Genomic DNA, 23,654 nt, shown 5'->3' on the forward strand with positions numbered 1-23,654 from the left:
GAAAGTCAATATAAAGCGCTAGCGTAATGTCATTAATGCAAATATAAACGCTTGGATCAATTTCTAACTGTAAATATTAACCGCATAACTGTATCGTATAACACTACTAAAAATATCAGCAATTTTACTGCCATTTCTATGTAAGTATTGCATTTGGTTGAATTTTAAATTTGGTGATATGCTGGTCTTTTATCGAACCCGGGCGATAAATTAAATGAGGAAACGCAATAAACTTTTATTGCTTAATCGTATAATGAACGTCTCGCCTTGCGGCGCGTTCTCATATTCCACCAACGACGGGCGGAAGAGTCGGTTAGCATTTAAATTTATTTAAGGAAGGGTCAATCTGCCAAGTGCCAAGGCAATAGTTTTCAATTTTTTTGGCGAAGCGTAACTCAATGAGACAGTTCAGGGGATCGAGGAATTCCTGTGCAGTAGATGAGCTGTATTTATTGTGCGAATTTGGACTACGTTTTATTGTCCTTATAAACTAAAAAAAAATGTGAAAAAGCAAACCCAAAAAAAAAATTATCTTTAAAGTGTAACAAGTTCAATAATAGTGGCTAACTTGGTATTTGGTGAGATTCAAACAATATACTTATCTTAATATAGACGTTCGGATTTGAATGAAAACTTGCGTAACCCTGGAGTTCCGCGGACTTCGCTAAGGGGTAAACATAAAATGAACATTGAGAACCCATGTTATAAGTGGGCACTGGTAGCAAACCGGGTGCCATATAAACAATCGTTTTTTAGTCAAATTCGGACGTTATTTTTGCAAAGCGGACCAAGGTTATAACTGTAAAATTCTTGACATTTTCTGCAGTTTTTCAACAGGCGCTCCGGAAGTATGTGTACAAAGATGATGCACAACCTGAATCCTAACCTGGTGCACATACTATGTTCAGATTGTGCGCCATCTTGATACATATACTTCGGGAGCACCTTTCAACATACGCCACACATCCATCAGGTTTTAATAATCTTAAATTTTATGTGCGACCGGTAAAAATAAATCTTTATACGCGACGCCCCATTATCAAATAGACTGTCATATTATGACTTCACAAACTACTCAAAGAACTACTCAAATAAACTGTCATATTATGACTTCACAAACTACTCAAAGAACTACTCAAATAAACTGTCATATTATGACTACACAAATGTTAGAATCATTGTCTCATGTGATAGAGTGCAAATAAGAAGTTTATACTAACATTATGAGGCTTATCATGCTGACGTATTTTCAGTTTGTTATGTCTACTTTTCCCTGGCCATGGAGATATCCAGAATTGCGGAGTCTGGCGTTTTTATGAATATAAGTTTCGGAGTTAAGACTGTAGTTTTAACTCTTAATATTTAGAGTGGAAAACGTGAACCTAAGCAGACGGAAATCTTAGACTTATGAATTCGGGAGTCGTATTCTAAAATTTCAAATCATATGGGTGCGTCATCGATTCCAATTTTGTCGGCGTAATATCTCCCAAAATCAGCAAAATTTTGGTTGAAACAAATTGTCGCCAGCGTGTAGTAATGATTTAAAAATAACTCAAAATTGAACGCTTTTTAAGCGATAGATTCGAGACAGATAAAGAAAGCAAGACGGTCCTTTTTGCAAAATCTCAGAAATATCCCACTGAAAAATGAGCACAGGACCTGTGACCTCCCTGTTTAATCTTGAATTTCATATTTTTTTTTCAATTTTACTAAGACTGCGGAAATCATTTGTCCATCGTTCCCATTCTTTAATGCATTGCTCTCTTTTTTTCTATTTGAAAGATAGTAATCTTCATTTTAAGGTTTCATTCATAAAAATGTCAAATATACACTTATTATTCATCTGCTTGGTGTTGACAACTCAACATTTTGTGTTTGGAAAGGAACGAGTATACTACATAGCTATTAAAGAAGAAATCTGGGATTATGCACCAACTGGACTGAATCTGGTCAACGGAGAAAATTTAACAGAAAGCGAGTAAGTCGTTTTTTTTATTTCGTATTTTTAAAATAATTATTGTTCAAATAATGAATTTATAAAGATTTGTCATTTATTGAATTGTTTTCAGGATAGTAATTTATTCTTTAATATTGTTTATGCTGTGCATCGAAGATATGAATATATAGATTCACTTGAAGTATGTGAACCAAGATGGCGGACACCGGAACGTAGTATGTGTACCAGGTTAGGTTTAGGCAATAATTTTAGGTACAAATACTACGGAAGTAACCTGGCTTGTTCCCGAATTCGTAGTAGAACTAAAACAAGTAAAATTGAAATGAAATTATGGCCTAACCCTAACCTGGTACACATACTATGTTCTGGTGTCCGCCATCTTAGTTCACATACTTCGGGAGCACCGATTCTCCATGCCCAGAAGAAATAAAATGAAAATAAGCCTCTTTATCCTCAAACCCATATTATTTTTGTTTAACTCATCTCAGAGACGCAGCAGTTTTCATCGCTGGTGGACCAAATCGTATCGGAAGTAAATATTGGAAAGCAATCTACAGACAATACACTGATGACACATATACGAATGAGATACCAAAGGATCAGACACTAGGATTCCTAGGACCAACTATTATTGGAGAGGTGATTGAGACGACTGTATCAATTTCATTGTTGATAAAATGACAAAATGTTTCATTTAATTATCTCCGTTTGATGTCTTCCACATTGTATCTTGAAGGACTGGATGTCCGAAGTCCCGCGGCAACCGTTATGTACTGACATCTACGCAACAATACTAAACTAAGAACCCCTGTCTGTCGATTCCACAAAGGCCGTTGCAAAACATATTCCTTTTTTTGTCTTGTCATGCAATAACACCGACACTGCCATTGTGCAGGATGTCCGGTTTGCATTTCTCTATTTCATTCTTTTGTTTTATATTTATTTTATTAGTGTAAGTTTATTTCGACCTCAGTGTTCCCACGAATAAAAATAATACAGTGAAGTTTCGAATGAAATATCAGATATCACAGGATTCATTAACAACCTAGGAATGAATAAAAGCGCTGTTTCAGAAGTGAATGGGAATTTCCGATTTTGACCCCCTCCCCCCCCCCCCCCCCCCACCTTGTAGATCCTGGCTGCGTACCTGAAATCTCTCTTCCCTGGGGTCGGAGACCCAATGCGATTCTACACATAATAACATATATCCTCACTACAGCTCATTTTAACGGTTACCCGTAACTTCGCTCAGAGTTCAATCTCGTTATGACATTGCTATGGGCAAATTAACCAATCATAGGTAACTTTCGTGCCCACTAACTTAAATTTCTCCATCATAGGTTGGGGACCAAATAACAATCTATGCCAAAAATTATGCCTCAAGGAATTACAGTATGCATCCACATGGAGTTCAGTACACCAAACCAAACGAAGGTGCGGTCTACAAAGATAATGGTGATCCGAAAGATCAGTACATCACGCCTGGAAACTCAAAGAAAATCTCATGGGAAATGAAACTTTCGTAAGTTACCACTGCTGTAGTTAAGGGGAAGTACGCATTGGGGAATTCCCCATTCTCACCCACGAAATTTTTTTGGGAAATCAAATATTCATTAGTTATGAGATGTTCTACCACTACTGTATTTAAGGAAAAGTACACATAGGGGAATCCCCCTCCCTACCCTTTATTTTAGAGGAAGTACACATGGAGCATCCTTCATCCCTACCCCCAAAAATTAAAAGTTATGAGTTGTTCTACCACTGCTGTATTTAAGGGGGGGGGGGGGGGGGGGGTACGCGTAGGAGCATCCCCTCACCCGACCTCTCTTAAAATTTAAACATAAAGAAGCAATGTCCGGTTTATGATAGTAAATATAGTATATTTTGGGGCAGAGCCGAGTGTTGTCAGAATCTCCGCTATAAGAGACTCTCATTTTTGGCCTGTCTGTGTGCCGAAGCCTTAGCGCAGGGGTCGGCAAATTTTTGTCGTTCGCGGGCCGAAATTAAAGGTTGCAAGTCATTGACGGGCGCACATATTTTTAGAAAGTTAAAAACCGAAGGAATGGCCAATGAATCACATTTTTTTACACAGATTTCAAGCAGTGCGCGAAGACTGCTCATTTTAATATTTTCTGCGTCATTAAACCATTTGAACCAGCATCAACTTTTTTACGTTCTGCTGCCATTTGTCTAATTATATTCAATTTATAGGCTCATTAAACGAGTGATTGTGAATTATATACTTGCTAGGTTATAATATAATTCAGTGTCTCAAAACAAATTCTGTTACGTAAGGAATATAATCGTCAATACAGTTGTTTTGTTAATATAATTTAGTGAAGCTTTGCGGGCCGGATTATATTGTTCCACGGTCCGGATCTGGCCCGCGGATCGTAGTTAGCCGACCCCTGCCTTGGCGCCTCAATGGTTAGACTGATCTGAATGAAATTTCACACGTGAGTTATCCGTAACCCTAGCAATGTGTCGTTTTCTCATTAACCAAGTCGAAAATTGTGATTCCAAGAAATGTCAATTTGATTTTTTTTCCAGATACGGTCCCAGAGAACATGATCCAGGTTGTGTGACATGGATTTACCATTCACATGTTGATTCAGTTCGAGATTCTTACAGCGGTTTGGTTGGTGGATTGCTGGTTTGTAGACCAGGTGAGTCTTGTGTGTTTGGTGATTACGATTATTGCAGGTAAATGTGGGTAAGATAGTATATGATTTGCATATTTATCCCGTTGGGGAGGAAAGTCGATAAGTTGGCTCAATCATATGGCGAACCACAACTTTCTGTCAGGTTACCAGTCCATATCGGGTACGTGAATCACCCTTCGGCGACGAGGAGTCCTGCAATTCTCTCGCACATAACCATCCTCGCATGGAATTCGATCCTGCGAACCCACGCCTTGTAAACTTTGACTCAAATTTCAACAACCAGTAAAATTATAATCGAAATTGTTAATCAACAAATATAAACTTCTCGCACCGATATCGAACTTACTACTTTGGCAACTGCCAATGATAATTAGCTATTAAAGTAAATAAAGAGTTAACGTGAGTGTATCTCGGCATCCAAAGTATGCTCTCCGCCACCGTTTACCAAACTCTATTCCTAACTGACTGAAATACTGCATAACCGAGACATAAAGTTCACACGCGGGTATGGCGGGACAACTAATAATTGGACTGTCGCGGCTAAACCGGGACGTATAATAAAATAAGCCTACTTATAACAAACCCTATTCCGAACTGTTTCAGGGACACTCGATGGAAACGGCAAGAGAACTGATGTTGATCGAGACTATGTTTTATCCTTCTTTGTTATTGATGAAAATACGAGCTGGTATATCGAGAAGAATGTACAAGTGAGAAGATTAAAAAAATCTTTCGGAATTTTCCTTTTGTAAATCAGTAATAATTTATTAATCACCCACTTACTACACCCATGCGAAGCGCATATTCTACATAATAGTAATAAAATAAATATCTTTGGAAGATATAGCTGTCTGTCTGTACAATACTTGCAAAATACTCAAAATTGAGATGGCGCTGAATCATTTTACATTTCTGTATGGGTATGCGAACGTATATTGAAAAAAAAAACTGATGATGTCTGAAGTTGGTTATTTGGTCCACCGACAAAAAATGTTGCACATCTCTGTACAAGACCAATCCATTTCTAATTTAGTTTATACCGAATAAACTGAAGAAGTCGCTGAAAGACAATTACTTTTTCACATTTTCTATGAGAGCCCATCCATTCATATGACATTTCGTACAATTCTTTACCCATGTGCCTGAATTTTGGTAAAGCCATATTAATTAGTCACTTTGCTATCCTAGTTTTCAAAGCCGAGTAGATATTATTCAACATTTTACTTTCAAATTGATTAAAAACGAGCATTGGCCGGTATAAGATCTCAAAGAAAGTTGGCTTCTGCGTAAAAATATTCTAAATTTGACGTTTAAATTTTGATTGAGGATTAGGGGAGCGATGTCCCAATGTGTAATTTCCTTAAACATTCAATTTCATGTCCATATATTTAAACCTTGCTCTCTTGACAGGAATTTTGCACCGATCCATCAAGTGTGGACGTCGAGGACTCAGATTTTCAAGAGAGCAACACCATGCATGGCATCAACGGTCTTATGTATGGTAACCTGGTTGGACTTACTGCTTGTAAAGGAGAAAACGTCGCATGGAACATATTTGGACTAGGAAACGAAGTCGATATACATTCCGTGCATTTCGAAAAACAGACGGTACGAGTTTCACATTTGTATTGTTAGGATGGGATTGTCATATTTACTCCTGTTGAGAGGAAAGTTGATAAGAGGGCTCAATCATATGTCGAAATACGGTCTCTCGTCCGGTTACCAGTCCATGTCAGGAATGGGATTAGTTAGCCAATTAAAAGTTATGTAAGTATTCCACTGTGGGGGCTCCCGAAGTATGCGAACCAAGATGGCGGACATCGGAATGTAATATGTGTACTAGGTTAGGGTTAGGCCATAATTTTAGGTATAAATACTACGGGAGGCTCTTGGCTAGTCTTCGAAATGATAATAGGACTAAAATAAGGAAAATTGGAAAAAAATTATCGCCTAACCCTAACCTGTTACCCATGTTACGTTCCGATGTCCGCCATCTTGGTTCGCATACTTCGGGAGCACCCCACTGTGTTTAACCACATAGATGAGATCATGGAGAGCCTAGCTGATGTTGAAATTTCTCTCGAAATATCCAGAACCAAGCTTAAGAAAATCATGTTTACCGGCAGTTCTTAATCGGGGCCCGTGCCCCACTCTAAAGATGCCACAGAGCAGGTGTAGATAGGCTACAATGCTAGGTGCGAACTGATTTCACTTTTTATTTTGCAAGAAAAATCCTCATTTTTCCCAGTTTCATTGCTTGATAAGTTTATTTCACATTTTTTTTTTCACTTCGTTGAGCATGAATTGTTTGAACATAATGGGATTTGGAATCTACCAATCAAAACAATACCATAAATACCACTGGAATGACAAACAATGGGCCATGAGTGCTAAACTCCTCCGGAAGGGGGACATAAAAAATTAGGAAACACTAATGTAGACAGTACTGAACCGCTCTATTCCTTTTACAGGTAATATTGGAAGGCCATCGTCAAGATACAGTCAGTCTATTCGCCGCAATATTTGCTTCAGTTCAAATGAAACCTGGCAACCCTGGATCGTCTTTAATAGCATGTCGAGTCAACGATCATTACTTAGGTTAATATTTTTATCTTGTCTAAGCGGAAGGGAGGATAACTGGGCAATATAAAATACTGACGTCATAGAAAGGGTTAAAATCAAATACCGAAGTCATATTTGATGACCTCATTTAATTTTAATAAAATCCCTCATCAATCGTTCGATATTGCTTATCAGTAACATGTCATGTCATCATCTTCGAGTAATCATACAAGAGGAAGTTGGAATATGTAAATACACAGGGTACTCCCGGGACCTACATAAACAGACGCCCTAGTTTGAGTTAAATTTAAATTTCCCATCAACCTTCCAATTGCATTTTAACATTTCCCATTCACAGCTGGTATGCTGACGACTTTTTTTGTAAACGACACTTGTGCTGTTGATGACGTCACTCTTTCAACAACGGTAACGAAACGGTTTTACATTGGAATCCACGAGAGAGAGTGGAATTATGGACCAAGTGGAATGAACTTACTAACAGGAGAAAGTCTAACACTGGCTGGGTCGTAAGTCGATTATATTATATTTGTCAGTAAGAACATAATATGTGTGAAGTACAGAGCAACCCCCAACCCCCAATGTGGGAAATTCCTTGGGTCGCAGGACAAAGTCGATTTTTTCCAAATTTGGATTGTTTGAAAACAAGGTTGCAAACCAATGTATTAGAGTGAGATGCGCTGAACCACTTCATCATTCTCTCCGTATTTGTTTCGCGAATCTGACACCAAGGATACCGTTACAAAGAGTATAAACGAGTATACTTATGCATGGAAATATTAATTATTTCTCAGCGATTCAAATACGTTTTTCGAACAAAACGCTGATCGTATCGGAGGAACGTATAAAAAGGCTTTATTTTCCGAGTACGACGACGTCACATTTACGAACGAAAAGACAAAAGAATCAACATTCGGAATACTCGGGCCTTTGATTGCAGTGGAAATTGGTGACGTCATTGAAGTGGTATTGAAGAATTTTGCTACGAACATGGTGAGTCTAATACAGGGTTCTAATGCCGTAACCAGGTTGCTATTATTTTGCGATTTAGACTCAAGGAACGCGTCAATAAAATGAATTGAATGAATCGTTCACACGAAAATTTGTAAAATTCCTTTTTTTTCTGCGTTTTGTTCGTGAATTCATTTAAAAAAAATAATGTTTATAACGTCTGTGCTCTGAACAAATGTAATTCAAGTGTCTCGTTTCACACTGACACAAATCTAATTCTGTAACGTTTCGTCTGACCTCAGTGCATTCGTTTTAGTGCGTTTTAACTCTTGGATCACTTGGAAATCTTCTTCTTCATTATCGCTACAGCATCCTTGTATTATACGCATATGCATCTCTTGGCGTAAAAGCGTAAAGTAAAGATAGGGCTAAGTGCAAAACCCCGATTGGTAGCTCTTAATAAAGTATAAACAAATATTTCCTGATAAGTAGGGTACACAATTTTTACTTTTATATATTTTTAGACGTACAACATTGAGCCTCACGGACTTTATTACACCGACTCATCAGGAGTAGGACCAGGCCAAACACATACGTATACTTGGTAAGAAGTTCTTTGTATAATTACTTAAAATGGATAACTTATCTTTGTCGGTATGCACTTTTAGTATGGATGATGACACATTCAAAAGTACATCTGACCTCCCGCAAGCTGTGTTGAGGAGGTGAGGGGGGACAGTAAATATCACTCAAATAATAAATCCATAATTAGGTTTTAATCTAAATGAGGAGTGCACAACCTTTTTGCTATTGGTGGCCACATTGCATTTATTTGTGTTCAATACGGCCTTCAGGGGGTTGATGAGCGCGAATTTTTTTTTTTTTTTTGCTTTTATGACGTCATAACCGCGTATTTGACGCATGCGAGGTGCAGTCTGCCCAATTATGAGGTATGTAGGACTACTTAGAAGTATAATATTCGCATTTTAAACAAGTTTTTCTTTTCGGTCGACCTATTCTTGAGCCGATATATATTGCAGCAAGTTGCATAATGGTTGCACAATTTTGAAAAAAATTGAAAGTCAGGGAGGGCGGGAGGGGTGGTCGCCCAGATTGTAACGTATCGTGTCGTCTGACTTTTTGCAGTGCTTCTGTTTTGTTTCAATATACGCCAGCATAGCCGCCAAATCCTATAATTTAAAATTTTTTTAAAGGATTTTGTATGTGGCGCATAATTTTTTCACGACGGCCGAAGGTTGTGAACAGTTAATCTATAAAGATGTAGTGAAATTTCAATATGCCAATTAAAAACAAAATAATTCTGAAAGAAATAAAAGAAACAGAACAAAAGGATGTATTTGAGTTGCTCGTTGTTAACTCTATGAAAATCATGAGTACGAAAGTGATTTACAGTTGAAAAATAAAGTGCGAAAGTGCTTCTACCGATTTTAACAAGTGATGTGCTCTAGCTTCTGACAAATATGCCTTTCAAAAATAGCGGTAAATGAGGATCATCGTCGGATTTTTTGCTCTAGCGTCAATTCAATATGTTAACCTGGATTTTTAAAAATTTAACAAAAGAGACAAAGATATAGATACACAGGAAATGGCTTGTTCTGACTCTAACCTTTTTTGTATTCTAACTAAAATTTTGCGCCAGTTCAAATGGTGTATACGTGTATTTCCTAGTTTACCAAATTTTTGAAATAGGTGGAATATTTATATTTCTTTATGAGTATCATCGTCGGGTTTTTCGCCCTAGCGTCAATTCAAATTGTGAACCTGAATTTTTTCAAATGTATCAAGAAAGTTATATGGACAATCAAGAAATACTCTGTTCGATCTCTGAACTTTTTCTATTCTAACTAAAATATTTCAAATTTCACCAAATTTTTGAAAAAGACGGAAAATTTATATTTTTTCTTCTTTAAAATTATCCAGGACAGCGCCAGACAGCGTCTCCCCGACTGATTTGGATCCTGATTGCGTCACTTACTTATATACGTCATCATTTGACCCAGTTAAAGACTCAAACAGTGGATTAGTTGGGCCTTTGCTGGTCTGTAAGAAAGGTAACGAAACGTTTCGTTAATAGGCGACGTCATGTGTAATTTTCAAAGAAAAGTCGCGGAGCATCATTATGAATGCGAGAATTAGTGATAGATGAGTTGTATAGCCGATATCTATAATTAGGGCTTCCATACTGTCCATTTTAAATGTAATTAAAGGAACTCGTTTTTTAAACCACAATTTTTTAGTTTTAGACTAATGGCTTATAGACTTCAGCTTAAAATCGATAAGAAGTCAATAAACCTTTGGCTATGAATGAATTTTGTTGTATGGAGGTCGCACTGAATTATAAATGTTCAACTTAGAAACGGTATTTCTGCTCACTTCAATCATTTTTCTAAAGTTACATGTACGGGTACGAAACAATGATACACTCTGAAAAATCTAGTGCAAGCGTAAGCCGCGAGAACAATTTTTAAAACACTGCTTAGAAAATTAAATATACATCGTTTTAACAGGCACGTTAGCTAATGCTTTGAAACGACCAGCATATTATGTTTTGTTGACTGTGATGGACGAGAATCTAAGTCATTATCTACAAGAGAATATTGCCACCTACACTACCACACCGAATCTTGATGTCGAGAACGACGATTTTAAAGAATCTAATCTTATGCATGGTGAGTTATAAGCAACTCTCTGAAGTTTGTAAGCGCTCATTCATGGATTCCGTGTCTAACAAGTCTTATACAAGCAGCCATTATTTCCGGCCTTTGTAGCTTTGTACAAGTATTCAGATATATCAGTACGGAAATTCAAAGCATCAGCAAATTATACCATTTTGCTAACTCCTTGCTTACATAGGTGCATAACAAGTATAACAAAAGCTAGTCGTCAGCTTCGATGCACGTTACTGTTTTGCTTCGATTTTCGTATATCTCTAACTAAAAACAAAAGCGGGTTCGCTGGTATCACGACTTCACAAGAACTGAACAGCTGACTTGATATCACCCAGGGGTGGGCAAATTACGTCCCGCGAGCCGGATCTAGCCCGCCGAAGTGTTTCACCCGACCCACTTGTGTTTGCTGAAATTTCGGCTATAGTATAAATTTCGGTTGGAAATATCGATGAAAAAATGTCAGAACGAACGACCTTGATTGTTACATCATTATATAAACGTCAGCCTACCTGCTTGACTAGCTGATGTAAATAAACTGTTTTTAATGGTTTTTCATATTTAGTTTTGAGCCTCCGGCCCAGTAAACAAGTCTAATATCTGTAACTGGCCACATTTAGGAAAGTAATTGCCCACTTTTGACCAATTATAAATTACGGTATATGAACAGCTGTGAATACAATTTTACAATTTCGATTTGAAGAAAGATCTTCCATTATGCATTTTTCAGGAATCAACGGTCTTATGTACGGAAACCTACAAAACATAAGTTTATGCAAATACGAACCGACCGACTTCCATGTGATCGGACTCGGAACAGAAGTTGACTTACATTCGCTGTTTTTATCAGGAGTCAATATTAATATAAGGTGGGTTGTAACCTTTAAAAAATGAAGAGCAAGAGAAAAAAATAGGGGAAGTTAATAGGTTCCAGAACTTTATGGAATTTTTGGAACTCCCGAAGTATGTGAACCAAGATGGCGGACACCAGAACGTAGTATGTGTACCAAGTTAGGGTTAGGCCATAATTTTATTCCAATTTACCTCATTTTAGTTCTATTACGAGTTCGGGGACTAGCCAAGTGAATCCCGTATTATTTGTACCTGAAATTTTGGCTTAACCCTGACTTGGTACACACACTACATTCTGGTGTCCGTCATCTTGGTTCACATACTTCAAAAAATATTTTATCGCTTGTTTTAATCGCAAAATGAAAAGCCATTAATTTATGCATCATCTTTCCTCGAAAACTCAACTCACTTTAAAGTAACCCATCTCTTAGATGAGTCATGGGACCTCCAGAAGTATGTGCACCAAGATGGCGCACAACCTGAACATAGCAGTTATACCAGGTTAGGGTTCAGGTTGTGCACCATCTTGGTGCACACAATTCGGTAAATACATTAGACCACCGAAATCATACATACATGGTTGGATAAGAATATTTTGGTACTCTCTTAGTATATGCACCATGACAAACACTGATTAGGGTTAGGCCATAATTTTATTCCGGTTTCCCTAAGCTTTCCGGTTGAACTGAGGATATTTAGTTCTATTACGAGTTCGGGGACTGTCTGTGTTATAGCTTAGTAAATACTTGTCAATACGTTTTAGTCTCTTTATACAACTTGCTGTAACCGACGAACAAAATTAATTACCTACTTGAATCATTAGAACATCATATATAACAGTTTTTGTCAGTGGCGATCCCTTCCGAAGTTATTTTGCAAAATAATTGAAATAATTTCTTCTCGTTTCAGGAAAGAAAACACTGCTGTTTCTAACGTATTTCCTCATGTGACGTCATCAATGACTGTGACGCCATTATACGCAGGGACAGGAGAAATCAAATGTTTTGTGCTTGATCATTTGGTTGGGGGAATGATAACATCCTATAAGGTAAGATAGGGCGCTATTGGGAGAATTCTGTTCAGAAAACTTCGAAAAATTTCTGCTCTCGAAAATGCTTCTATATAATGTTCCGCCAGACAAAATTCAACTTTTCTAGAAGTATGTTAGATACGAAAATACATGAGATCGTCGGCGCCGATACCATTTCGGGCGATCGTACGTATATTTGGAAAGCTCTGTGACGTGATTGTGATGTCGTAGTGACGTAATTTTTGGATGGCGTAGTTAGATGGGAGTTAGGATTGACATATCAAAAAATTGTTATGCTACACTCAATAGAAGTACGTTAGATACAAAACTACAAGAGACCCATGATGTTTCCTATAAGTATCGGTGAAATTATCGTGGATTGGATTTTTCGGATTATTGGCAAAGATTCCAAATCTCATTAAGTTCAAATAATTCATGCTCAACAAAGTGAAAACACCATATGAAATAACCTTATCAAGCAATGAAACTTTGTTTTTCATCTAGCATTGTGCCCCCCCCTTCCCCCCTTCCTGCAACTGCCCTGTGGCCCCTTTGTAGGCTATGGGCCCCCGGTGTATTAGACCATCGTGCCTCGTGTAATGAATTTGGTAGGTCTTCGACGCCAGTATCTACTTATTTAGACCCTCGTTCATGAAGGAGTAAACCTCTCACATTCTTAAAAACAATACAGGTGAAGGCCTGCGGTTTAACTTCACCAGCAACACCGAAACCAGGACGAACGTTGACTTATTACATCGGAGCTGTTGAGGAAAACTGGAATTATTCTTATTGGAATACTGATCATGTGGGTGTTCCACTGAGTGATCCAAATTCTGTTGGCTACACTTTTACTCATCAACAAGACAATGTTACAATCGGTAAGTATATGAAATAAGGCTGCATTAGCTTAAGGCAGGGACGGGAAAACTAGGGGCAGCAGGTTACATGCATCCAATCACAGCATTTTGATAGTCGGTAAATTGTAAAAAAATGTCTTACAACTATATACAAAATTTAGATATAAACCTTATTTAAAATTATCAAACTCTGAAAGCAATGTAAATGATTTTTCACATCCTTGGTTCAACAATGTAAGCCACTAATTATTCGATAATGTAAAAAGTACGTTCTTTTTCTAATGCTACCCTTTGCAGAACGATTTTCAGAATACGGGTCTTGCAAAACCACTTTGTTCTCCCCTGGTAGAAAACAATGGTTCTATTCCAATACCATGAACCCTTTTGATAATTTTCTGGAAAAAAATTTAAAACATGTTATGATGTCCACGTTTAGAAATAATGCTTCAAAATTTTTAGTTTAAAGAATTGCTATGAAATGCGCCTTAGTAATAAAGAAAAATTGTTTACGAGATCGTACTTTTCCTAACATGCCTTTGGGGTTTGCCCAGCAAGAGTGACATTGCAAGGTAGACACTCATTTTTTCGTGGGACTTTCATAAGTAGGAATGATTAATTGGTTCGCAATAGCCAATTGAAAAGCCTCCCCTCAAAAGGCCTTCCTCCCAAAAGAAATATTGGTCTTACATATATACAGCACTTTGGTTTTCAGGGCAGCCCACTCGTTTTCTGTACTATATTCAAAGCCTTAAATCCTTATTAACAGGAAGCATGTATAAAAAAGCAATGTACTTTGAATATACGGATGAAACCTTTTCAACACGAAAAGAGAAAACTGAAGATATGGGACTGCTGGGCCCGGTCATAAGCGCCGAGGAAGGAGATATTATAAATGTGAGTTTGTTATTTATACACATCGAAATGGAATCATTTTTGGTATTTCAATATTTAAAAATGAATATTTTTTCACTTTGGCAAATTTTCAGTTAGATGTTAGAACCTCTAACGTCTGTGCTCAATAACAGACTTTGCTCACTCGAAGCTTCCATTCCCCAGTTATGTAATAATCTTTTTTCTCGAAAATTGTGTATGTTGAATTTGAATGGTTGATTGAACTTAAGTGACACTGATTTTTGTTTATATCGGTGAACTCTGAAAAAGATCTTCAGTAAGCCAGTAGTTCTCTAACTAAAATATTTTCAATTATATATTAGAACCTCGTGTTTTTCTTCTGGATAATCGGTTTTGTTTCCTCGTGGCATTCGTTCCCCAGCTGTGTGATTTAAAAAAAATCAATCAGATCTTAGAACAGTGCTCTTCAACCTTTTTGTTATTGTGGAACCCCAGATATAAATTTTCGTTTTTTCTTGAACCCCAATTAACAAAATTAAAAAAAAAAACGGAATATAACAGAAAGAAGGTAACAAGTGTGAAATTCAATGACTAGGTTGTTCTTGCATTTCCTTTGCAATCTTCTTGAATCGTGGCTTCACGGCGCTCAATGCAATACTCATGCGCATGTCTACACTCTTTGAGCAACTTTGCAACGACGCATCGACATGCTGAAGCAAGAAATGATTCCCCCTATAAATAAAAAAAAACGCGGAACCCCTAAGGAATCCTATAAACTGACGGAACCCCACTGCATGTATTACGTAAACCTAGGGTATCGCGGAAGCGGTTCCTGTTGAAGAGCACTGTATTAGAACTTAGGATGTCTCTGCTGGACAACCGAATTTGATTTCTCGCGGTCTCTTTTCCCAGCTGTGTGATTATCCCTTTTTCGTGAAAAATGTGTACGCTGATTTTTACTTGTTGGAAAAAAATAAACTTGACTTGCTATATACTGTTTGGCACAAGATTCATTTGTCTTAGAAGATCATATAAAAATTAATATTCAAATACTCAAAAATTTTTTAATTTACACAGATCGTGTTCAAGAATATGGCAACAAGAAGTTATTCCATAGCACCATGGGGAGCCAAGGACATTGCTGATGCCTTTAATGCGAAAACAACACAGGTTGCACCTGGAGACACACATACTTATAAATGGAGTGTGAGTTCTGCGATGTTTTTACATATTTGATCAGAACTAGAATTCACATATTTTTGCCGGGTGAGAGGAAAGCCGATAAGGCGATCACGGCTTCTAGTCCAATTACCAGTTCATGTCGGGTATGGGATCCGTTAGCCAGTTATACATGCATTCACTGATGTGCAGAGATATATCATAGTTTTGTACTTGAATGAACTTTTAAATTTCACTTTCAAGCATATACATAGGTTTGGCCAAACCAAAATCTTTCCACAGCGGTGCATAATCCTTAATCAGGGATGTGCAACAAGCAGCCCGCGGACCAAAACCCACCCGCCAAGTCTTTTAGTGTGGCTTTTGTCACGACTCAGAATTTTCCCCATTGAGCATAAAATTCTAATACGACAGTTTATGTTTGAAAAGGCTCTAACATGGATAATAATACATAATACTTTTTTTGCTATTGTCGCTGCGTTAAATCTTCTAGCCGTTGCCCGGTGCATTCATTACTGGAAGGCTAAGCGGGAGCCGCATTCTCTTCTTTTGCCTTTCCTTTGCCTTTCTAAACTACTACTGTTCTACTCCTGAAATAACTTAACAGTAAAGACGAGGAAGAGAAAGTCTTAGTCAGGGTTTTCTAAACTGGGGTCTGTGACGACGCAACGATATGAAGAGTGTGCTCGATTTTTAACGATTGATTTCAATCAAAAAAGTCATTACATTTTTTCGGTTGAGCGTTGCTGACGAATATTCAATGCTGTGAGTGTCACTGTGTCATAAATAAAATTTAATTACCCTTTGCAACGACATACATGTGTGAGGCAGCATTTTCAGCTCTTACCAATATGATGACAAAATACAGATCGAGACCTGCCGTAGAGTCAGACCTTCGAGTTTGCTTGTCAGAAATCGCTCCGTGAATTGAGAAATTGTGCGGTGAAAAGCAACCTGCTCCATCACATTAATGTCGTTTGTGTTGCAAATGGAAACATTATCCACCCTCGTTAGTTAGGCAAGGAAATTGATACGACATAGGATGGGGGCCGTTGAAACTAAGATTCACAAACAGGGGTCCGCGGCCCAAAGGTTCGGGAAACCCTGGTCTACGTAATGCATAAGACTATGATAGGTTGATACATGATCCTTAAAAACAATCTTGCATATAAAGTGTATTTTGTCAGTTTTTACAATTTTTTTCATCAGGTCCCTTCGTCTGCCGTACCGGAAGCAACACAACCAGGATGTAGTTCATGGTTCTATATGTCCAATGTTGATGACGTAAAAGACGTTTACTCGGGGTTAATCGGTCCTTTGTTACTTTGCAGAAGAGGTAAAAGTTGTGAATGCGATAGCATAGTAGGGGCTCCCGAAGTATACGAACCAAGATGGCGGACATCGGAATGTAATATGTGTACTAGGTTAGGGTTAGGCCATAGTTTTAGGTATAAATACTACGGGAGGCTCTTGGCTAGTCTTCGAACTCATAATAGGACTAAAATAAGGAAAATTGGAAAAAAATTATGGCCTAACCCTAACCTGTTACCCATGTTACGTTCCAATGTCCGCCATCTTGGTTCGCATACTTCGGGAGCACCGCATAGTACTATTTTTTTTTATGTGGGGGGAATCCCTCCTTATTCGGGGAAGGGGGGGCTTTTGTTTTCAATGAGGTGATACAAAAAAAATATTCCTTTGTATTTGTCATGATTCAACTAATATTATTTAGTATTATCACAATACATATGGGCGTTTTATGTCGCTCCAGAAGTGTGTGTGCCAATATCGAGGTATCTAATTTTTTCCCTGTCCACGTTGTTTAACCAATCGTACTACTTCAGCCATCAGGATGTAGTCAACTGTGTCAAAACGCGAACAAATGGTTATATTTATAGTCACAGTTAATTTTTTATTATGTTAGTTTACTGAAATGCGTACCAGGTATACAAAAAAAAGACAATAACGTGAAAAAGATTATAACGAAATATCTTTCTATTTAAATCCTCACAAACGGACCTATAGGCTAAATACTTTGCTAAGAAGTTTCAGAACTAGTTGGAAGCGTACGTTTAGTTGAGATACAATGAATAGCCTGAAAATTACGTATAGTACCAGCGCGTAAATTTTTTCAGAATAGGCTGATCACGAGTTGTTGAACGCTGGCGAAAAATAAAAAAAAAAAGCAACGGATGCAAATCATTCACAATTATTTATTATCAAAGGTTCGCTCGGTATCATTGGACATACTAAAGAAATCGACAAAGATTTCTTCTTGTTATTTTCCATTTTTGACGAGAATCAGAGTCATTATTTAGACGAAAATATCCAGACGTTCATGAAAACAACTCCCTCGGCCATCAACAAAGAAGATGAAAATTTTGTTGAAAGCAACCTGATGCATAGTAAGTATCCTTCAACCATGGCCGCATCATGTCTTCTAGACTCTAAAGGCTTTAAGTCAGGGGTTGGCAATTAAATTTCCGAGTGGGCCAGTCGCAGATAATGGACTTGGTTACTGGACCTGAGGTTACTCAATCAGAAAAATAAAATAAACAGAAATATAAACAGTTTATTTGCAACAGCTATGCTAACTTTCATATAATGATAAGAAGAACAATGTAACAATTGGGGTCATTATGACGTTATTTTCATCAATATTTTCATAAAAAATATATCAATAAAAACTATAGTCGTAATTTCACCACACACAAGTGGGCCGAATTAGGCCCGCAATTTGCCCACCTCTGCTCTGAGTCAACGTTTCTCCAACCTGGACAGAAGTCTTTCGCAAAGAGGAATTTTGTTTGCTTTTGGAAGAAATTTTGCGCTGGCTTTGTCTTTTCTGCAGTAGTGCTGATATTTTTTAAGTTATTTATTATTGCTATAATGCTAATTTATATATAATATAAACAATTTTTTTTATATTTTCAGCAATTAATGGACGCGTCTATCATTTACCTGGTCTTCAGATGAATCAGAACGAAAACATCTTGTGGCATTTAATGGGATATGGGAACGAGGTTGACATCCACACAGCACATTTCCACGCACATGCGTTCACCCATGTGTAAGCGAAGTTATTTATAACATAAATGTTCTGAAAATATAAAAATCTTCCATACAGAAATTTTACATAAAACGAACGAATAGTTCACGCATTGAGGAAAATTTGGCTTGAATATTCATTGCCTTTCTAAAATATTTAAAATAAAATAACATTTAATAAAGTGGACCGATCTGACAATCTGAAAAAAACGGCAATGTTGATATTAGCTGCTGGTGTTGCATCGTTTCTACATATATATAGTTTATTGCTTATCTGAATCCGTGTATCTTATTTGGAAACATGTTTCATCAATAAATCACTAGGAAAAGAATAGTGATCTGTCAGTTGGCATTAAATAAAACGACTTAAACAAAATAATGACGGATTCGCCTCGACCTTTGACGGACAAAAAAAAACAAGATGACACCTCAACTTATTCGAATAGTTCTATAATCGATTCAAAATGCTCAGCCCTAGTTTCTGATGTGTCGCCTCGTCTCAATATATATATTGCTCAGCTGGATTTCAGTTCAAAATGCTAAACACGTAATTGAAATATAACTATTCTTATTTACAGCAACGATATTACCATCAACGGAGACGTTTTCGAACTTTTCCCTGGAAGCATAGGAACAGTACAAATGCACACGACAGAACCTGGCAACTGGCTTTTGCATTGTCACGTTGACGATCACATCAATGCTGGTATGATTACAACGTACGATGTGATAGCGCCCAGCTCAACACTAGAAGGTTGGGAAATCGCTTTGATTTGTGTCGTCAGTGTTGTGTTCGTTGTCTTGTTGTCTGTGGGCCTGTGGTTCCTATGTTGTCGTAAATCGGGAACTTTAGCATAATTTATCATTCCCGAATTTGAGCATGTTTGTAACTTCAAAAATAATTTAGTAAAGAAAAACAGTATTCGTTATGTATTTTGTATCGCCCGAATGTGTGCGTTTTCTTTTTCAATATAGATAGAATCCACCTAGTCCATATTTACTCTTCATTTTTTAGACTTTTTCTCCAAATCACAATGTTAGCCATTCCTTGGCATATTTTTTGTTTGATTTCTACCTTTACAATTCATGTCCTTCAAAAAATATTGGGAAAGAAAACAGGGCTTGTTATTTATTTCATTGGCTTGGTCTATACTTAATCAATCTTCTTCGAGTTGACAATCAATAAAAAGTTAAAATACGATGATTCCATACTATTGCTCAGATGATAAAAATTCATTTAGGTGAATATTGACATTGAATATTTTAACTCCAGTCTAGAAAAACAGGGTTTGCTATGTATTTTTTATCGTAGCAAAATGTAGTAAATGCATTTAGGTAAATATAAATACAGAACGTTGTTGAGTTTCATCTCTGTTTCTCCAATATGCTTTGCATATCCATCCGACACCAAGATTTTTGTTTTATTGAAAAGTTTGATTTTTTCGTTTAATTCCAAGCAAAAAACAGCCAATAGAAAAAAGTTAAAAGCCAAAGATTTCTTTTAACACCGCATAAAATTATAATTTGTAGATCCAAATGCAAAGCCAAAGCCACCAATTAGTTTTAGGGAAATTTCCCATCTCTACGTGGTATTATTTCCGTTTATATTTTGCATTTTTTTTAGCTTGATATAAATTTGTTTAAAACGTTTTTAACGTCTTTGTATCACTGTATTCAACTTCTTCAAGTATTTTTTCTGTATCTTTATTCCTATTCAAGTTACGTTCCCGTTTCAGTGATTTTTATTTCTTGGTTTTTCTTGTAATTGGGGAACGGCCATTGAGGACCTTTGCGTTAATCTTTATTTCTTCATTTATTTCGTGTTTTGAGCCCAATTCGGCAACGACCATTCATTGAGCATCTGATAACCAAGCATAAATATAATGACTTCGGGATACCTGACGTCACATTAGATTACGTGGGCAAGGTGACGTCATAGCTTTGTTTAAGACATGAGTTGGCCGTGGCCCATCTTTTTGAAATATGCTCCAGTGTAGTTACTAATATTATTTTGGGTGAGCATATATCAATCTCTATGCCATGAACCCTGTTAAGCCAGCCATCTATGCTGATCACAAAGATAATCCTAAATAAATATATATAGCTTTCAGCACAGTAGCTCGCAAAGCTTATATCAACACTCTTTCCACTTGTAGATGACGGTTTAAGACTTTTCTTTGGGCAACTGGTATAATGTCTAGGCGTGGCGGTTTAAGCGTTGCGCTTAACTGTGTTGTCATCGTAGATTACACATCTTGGCATCAAATCCCATGGTCCTCACCTCACCCAAGGTGTAATAAATTAAGTAGACAATGCTGAACGGAAAAGATTCTGGTCTTTCCAAATAATATTAGTTCTTCACATATCGTTAGATATCAGTGGCTGCTTATATACAGCTTGTTCGAAGCGACGGCGTAAATATTACAACGTTCACCACAAATGAAAATTGTGAGCAGTGAATGAAACATGTTTTTCAACCAATGTAACTTCTTGAATAAATGTTCCGCTGGGGTAGTGCCTTGTTCATAGTGCGCAGTAGAGCATTTCATAATTCCTTCTAAACGCGACTGTAACTTTTTATTGCATAAAATGAATATTATTCGTTCAAGGTTGTTCTGTTGGACAATTACCTGAGACAAGATATAGTTTTTTTGCTTCGCACTTTCTGTGACTTTAATAATATTTGATTATATGTTGCAATTGCCCATATTTTACGTTATGTTGTGTTTGTGTACACCACAGCTAAAAATTGTGAGCTGAAAATAATCCTTGTTTCTCCAGCCAATATAGCTTATTTAATGAAAGCTTTGCTTTGGTAGAGTCTTGCTCAGATCCCCGCAACCTGACATATTGTTTTTAACGTTGCCTGCTGTAACTTTTTTTCTGCATGATAAGAGTTTTTTGGTATTTGTTCTCTTCACAGATTCTGTAACTTTTCTGTATTGATTTTATGTATGTTGCAATTGCTCGTATTGTACTATGGTGTATATGTATTCGTATGTTTGTACTAATTTTATTTTTATTTTAGTAAGGCATAATCTATTGTTCGTAACTTAACAAGTTACGGGAAAGATCAGTTTTTTTCACTCTTAAAAAAGTTCAAAAAAAAGCGCCAAATAAATACGTTGATGTCATACAATTATACAATTATTTATTCATCAAAAAATAAACTTCAACTATACGAGCGAATGTGGGCCATTGGACATATAAATAGATGACGGTAAATTTTCACCAGTTTGGGTTGTTGCCGCGTTGGCCAGAATTTTTTGTTTAACAAAAGTGGGCTACAAAAGAAAAAAAGGATGAGATCCACTGGTCTAAGCGGTACGTCGTGAAAGTACTTCAAAAAAGTTTATTCATGTTTGTGAGAGTAGTGCTTTCGGGACGAAACAATTAATTGGAGAATGATGGCATCCTGTCTGGATCAGGGGTGCACAACCTGCGGCCGTACGTCGAAAGTGAAATGTGCGTCGATGCTGATGTGCGTGTTTTACTGCAAAATAATTTATGTTGGCGCTGTACTGTTGTGGCAAATCATAGCAGTTGTTGTGTCTGTAACGAAAAATGAATTATCAGTTTCATTAAAAGTAACAGTTGTAAACCGTGCTCCATATCTCTAAAGCGAAAAAGAATATCGTCAGAAGAGAAACGGTTCCTTATATTCAGATTTTTATTTTAACGTTTACTTACGGCTTTTGCTCACTAATGATATATGTAAAGAAGTTACTACTGTTCGCAAGAACCGGAAAGTCTGCAAAATTTATCACATTTCCTCATGTTACAAATGCCAGAAGCGCAGCCAGCCAGAATCGGAATCAGAAGTTCCCAGTCAAAAGCTCCTGAAACCAGTTTGCATTACTCCGCATTTCGCAATGACACCATTCGTGGAAAGAGCCGGTTTTCAGTCGATAATGATCTTTTATTTTGCGCAAAATGTAAAATGTCCTGCTATAATGATTTAATTGTGTTCGACGTAACTCGCGATTACGTCGACCTATGACAAAATATAACAGCATCATTTCTACTGTAAAATATCTGCGGACATCAAATACCGGAAGAAATATGTGCACCAAGATGGCGCACATCCTGAACATAGTATGTGTATCAGGTGAGTGTCAGGTTGTGCGCCATCTTGGTACACATACTTCGGGAGCGCCAATATACCTGGTAAACCTGTCCGAGCATCACAATCCGATAGAAAAGCCCAGTGCTACCCCGACGGTTATTCAAGACTCGGCGGATATAAATAATTAATGAATTATAATTAACAGATAAAGATCAGAGACCGCTAACTTATAGGTGCCGCTGCTCGATAACCAGTATTGGTTTCTCGCGTCTCCTTCACCCTGAAATATGGCCAATTTATAATTTAATTTATTGCAATTTGTATGTTTGTGCCTATTTTAAGTATGGTGAGAAATAAACTACTGACTGACTGACTTATCGATCTAGCGGCGTGTATCCCTTGCTCTGACTAGTCGCTCTGACTCTGATTAGTGTCATGATTCATGACTCCATAGTGACACCTTGTGTCCCACCACTAATTAATTAATAACTCGCTAATTATACGACATAATTCATCCAAAACCAATAGGCTTCTGGTCCGAGATATGATGAATGCACGTGCAAGATTTGGAGCAGATTCAGCCTCGCTTTCGTGAGATATCGCGTAACATACAAAAGTGTCTAACAGACAAACGAACAGACAGACAAACAAACAAATACCTATCAACATACTTACCGATCAAGATCGATAAGTAATAACTTCGCTCATTGTGATCTAGTTTCCAATAAAGCGAGTTAGTGTTTAAATTTTGGCAATTCACGATGTTCAAACGTCGCGGAATCCTCAACAAAGGTTACGGTGATAATATTTTATAACACCGTTTTTCAGTTTTATTATTTACTCTCTTATTTTGAGTCGAAAATTTCAGTTCACTCTTTTTAATATATTAAAAGTCTCGTCATCGATGATCGCAAAATAACGAGTTTTTCACA

At 37.2% G+C, this 23,654-nt stretch overlaps 1 protein-coding gene across 1 annotated transcript; it reads left to right on the forward strand.

The window, feature by feature from the left end:
* The first annotated feature begins 1,773 nt into the window (after positions 1-1,773).
* LOC120328559 (ferroxidase HEPHL1-like) lies at positions 1,774-21,845 on the forward strand. Its single transcript, XM_039395081.2, has 21 exons — positions 1,774-1,978; positions 2,446-2,596; positions 3,298-3,479; positions 4,508-4,623; positions 5,224-5,330; positions 6,031-6,228; positions 7,092-7,218; positions 7,541-7,709; positions 7,995-8,193; positions 8,676-8,755; positions 10,093-10,223; positions 10,680-10,841; positions 11,569-11,707; positions 12,600-12,738; positions 13,412-13,598; positions 14,344-14,471; positions 15,507-15,635; positions 16,818-16,944; positions 17,834-18,013; positions 18,543-18,678; positions 19,235-21,845. The coding sequence occupies exons 1-21, from the start codon at positions 1,818-1,820 to the stop codon at positions 19,512-19,514; spliced, it is 3,228 nt and encodes a 1,075-aa protein (XP_039251015.2). The 5' UTR covers positions 1,774-1,817; the 3' UTR covers positions 19,515-21,845.
* The last annotated feature ends 1,809 nt before the right edge of the window (positions 21,846-23,654 follow it).

Source organism: Styela clava, chromosome 7 (assembly GCF_964204865.1).
Source record: "Styela clava chromosome 7, kaStyClav1.hap1.2, whole genome shotgun sequence".
NCBI lineage: Eukaryota > Metazoa > Chordata > Ascidiacea > Stolidobranchia > Styelidae > Styela > Styela clava.

What these genes read in the sequence shown, in the direction of transcription:
- LOC120328559 (XM_039395081.2), top strand. Translation starts at nt 1,818, where the DNA reads ATGTCAAATATACACTTATTATTCATCTGCTTGGTGTTGACAACTCAA. An exon ending in AGTCTAACACTGGCTGGGTC is followed by an intron (nt 7,710 to 7,994) that starts GTAAGTCGATTA and finishes ATTATTTCTCAG; the next exon opens with CGATTCAAATACGTTTTTCG. An exon ending in AGGAAGGAGATATTATAAAT is followed by an intron (nt 14,472 to 15,506) that starts GTGAGTTTGTTA and finishes TAATTTACACAG; the next exon opens with ATCGTGTTCAAGAATATGGC.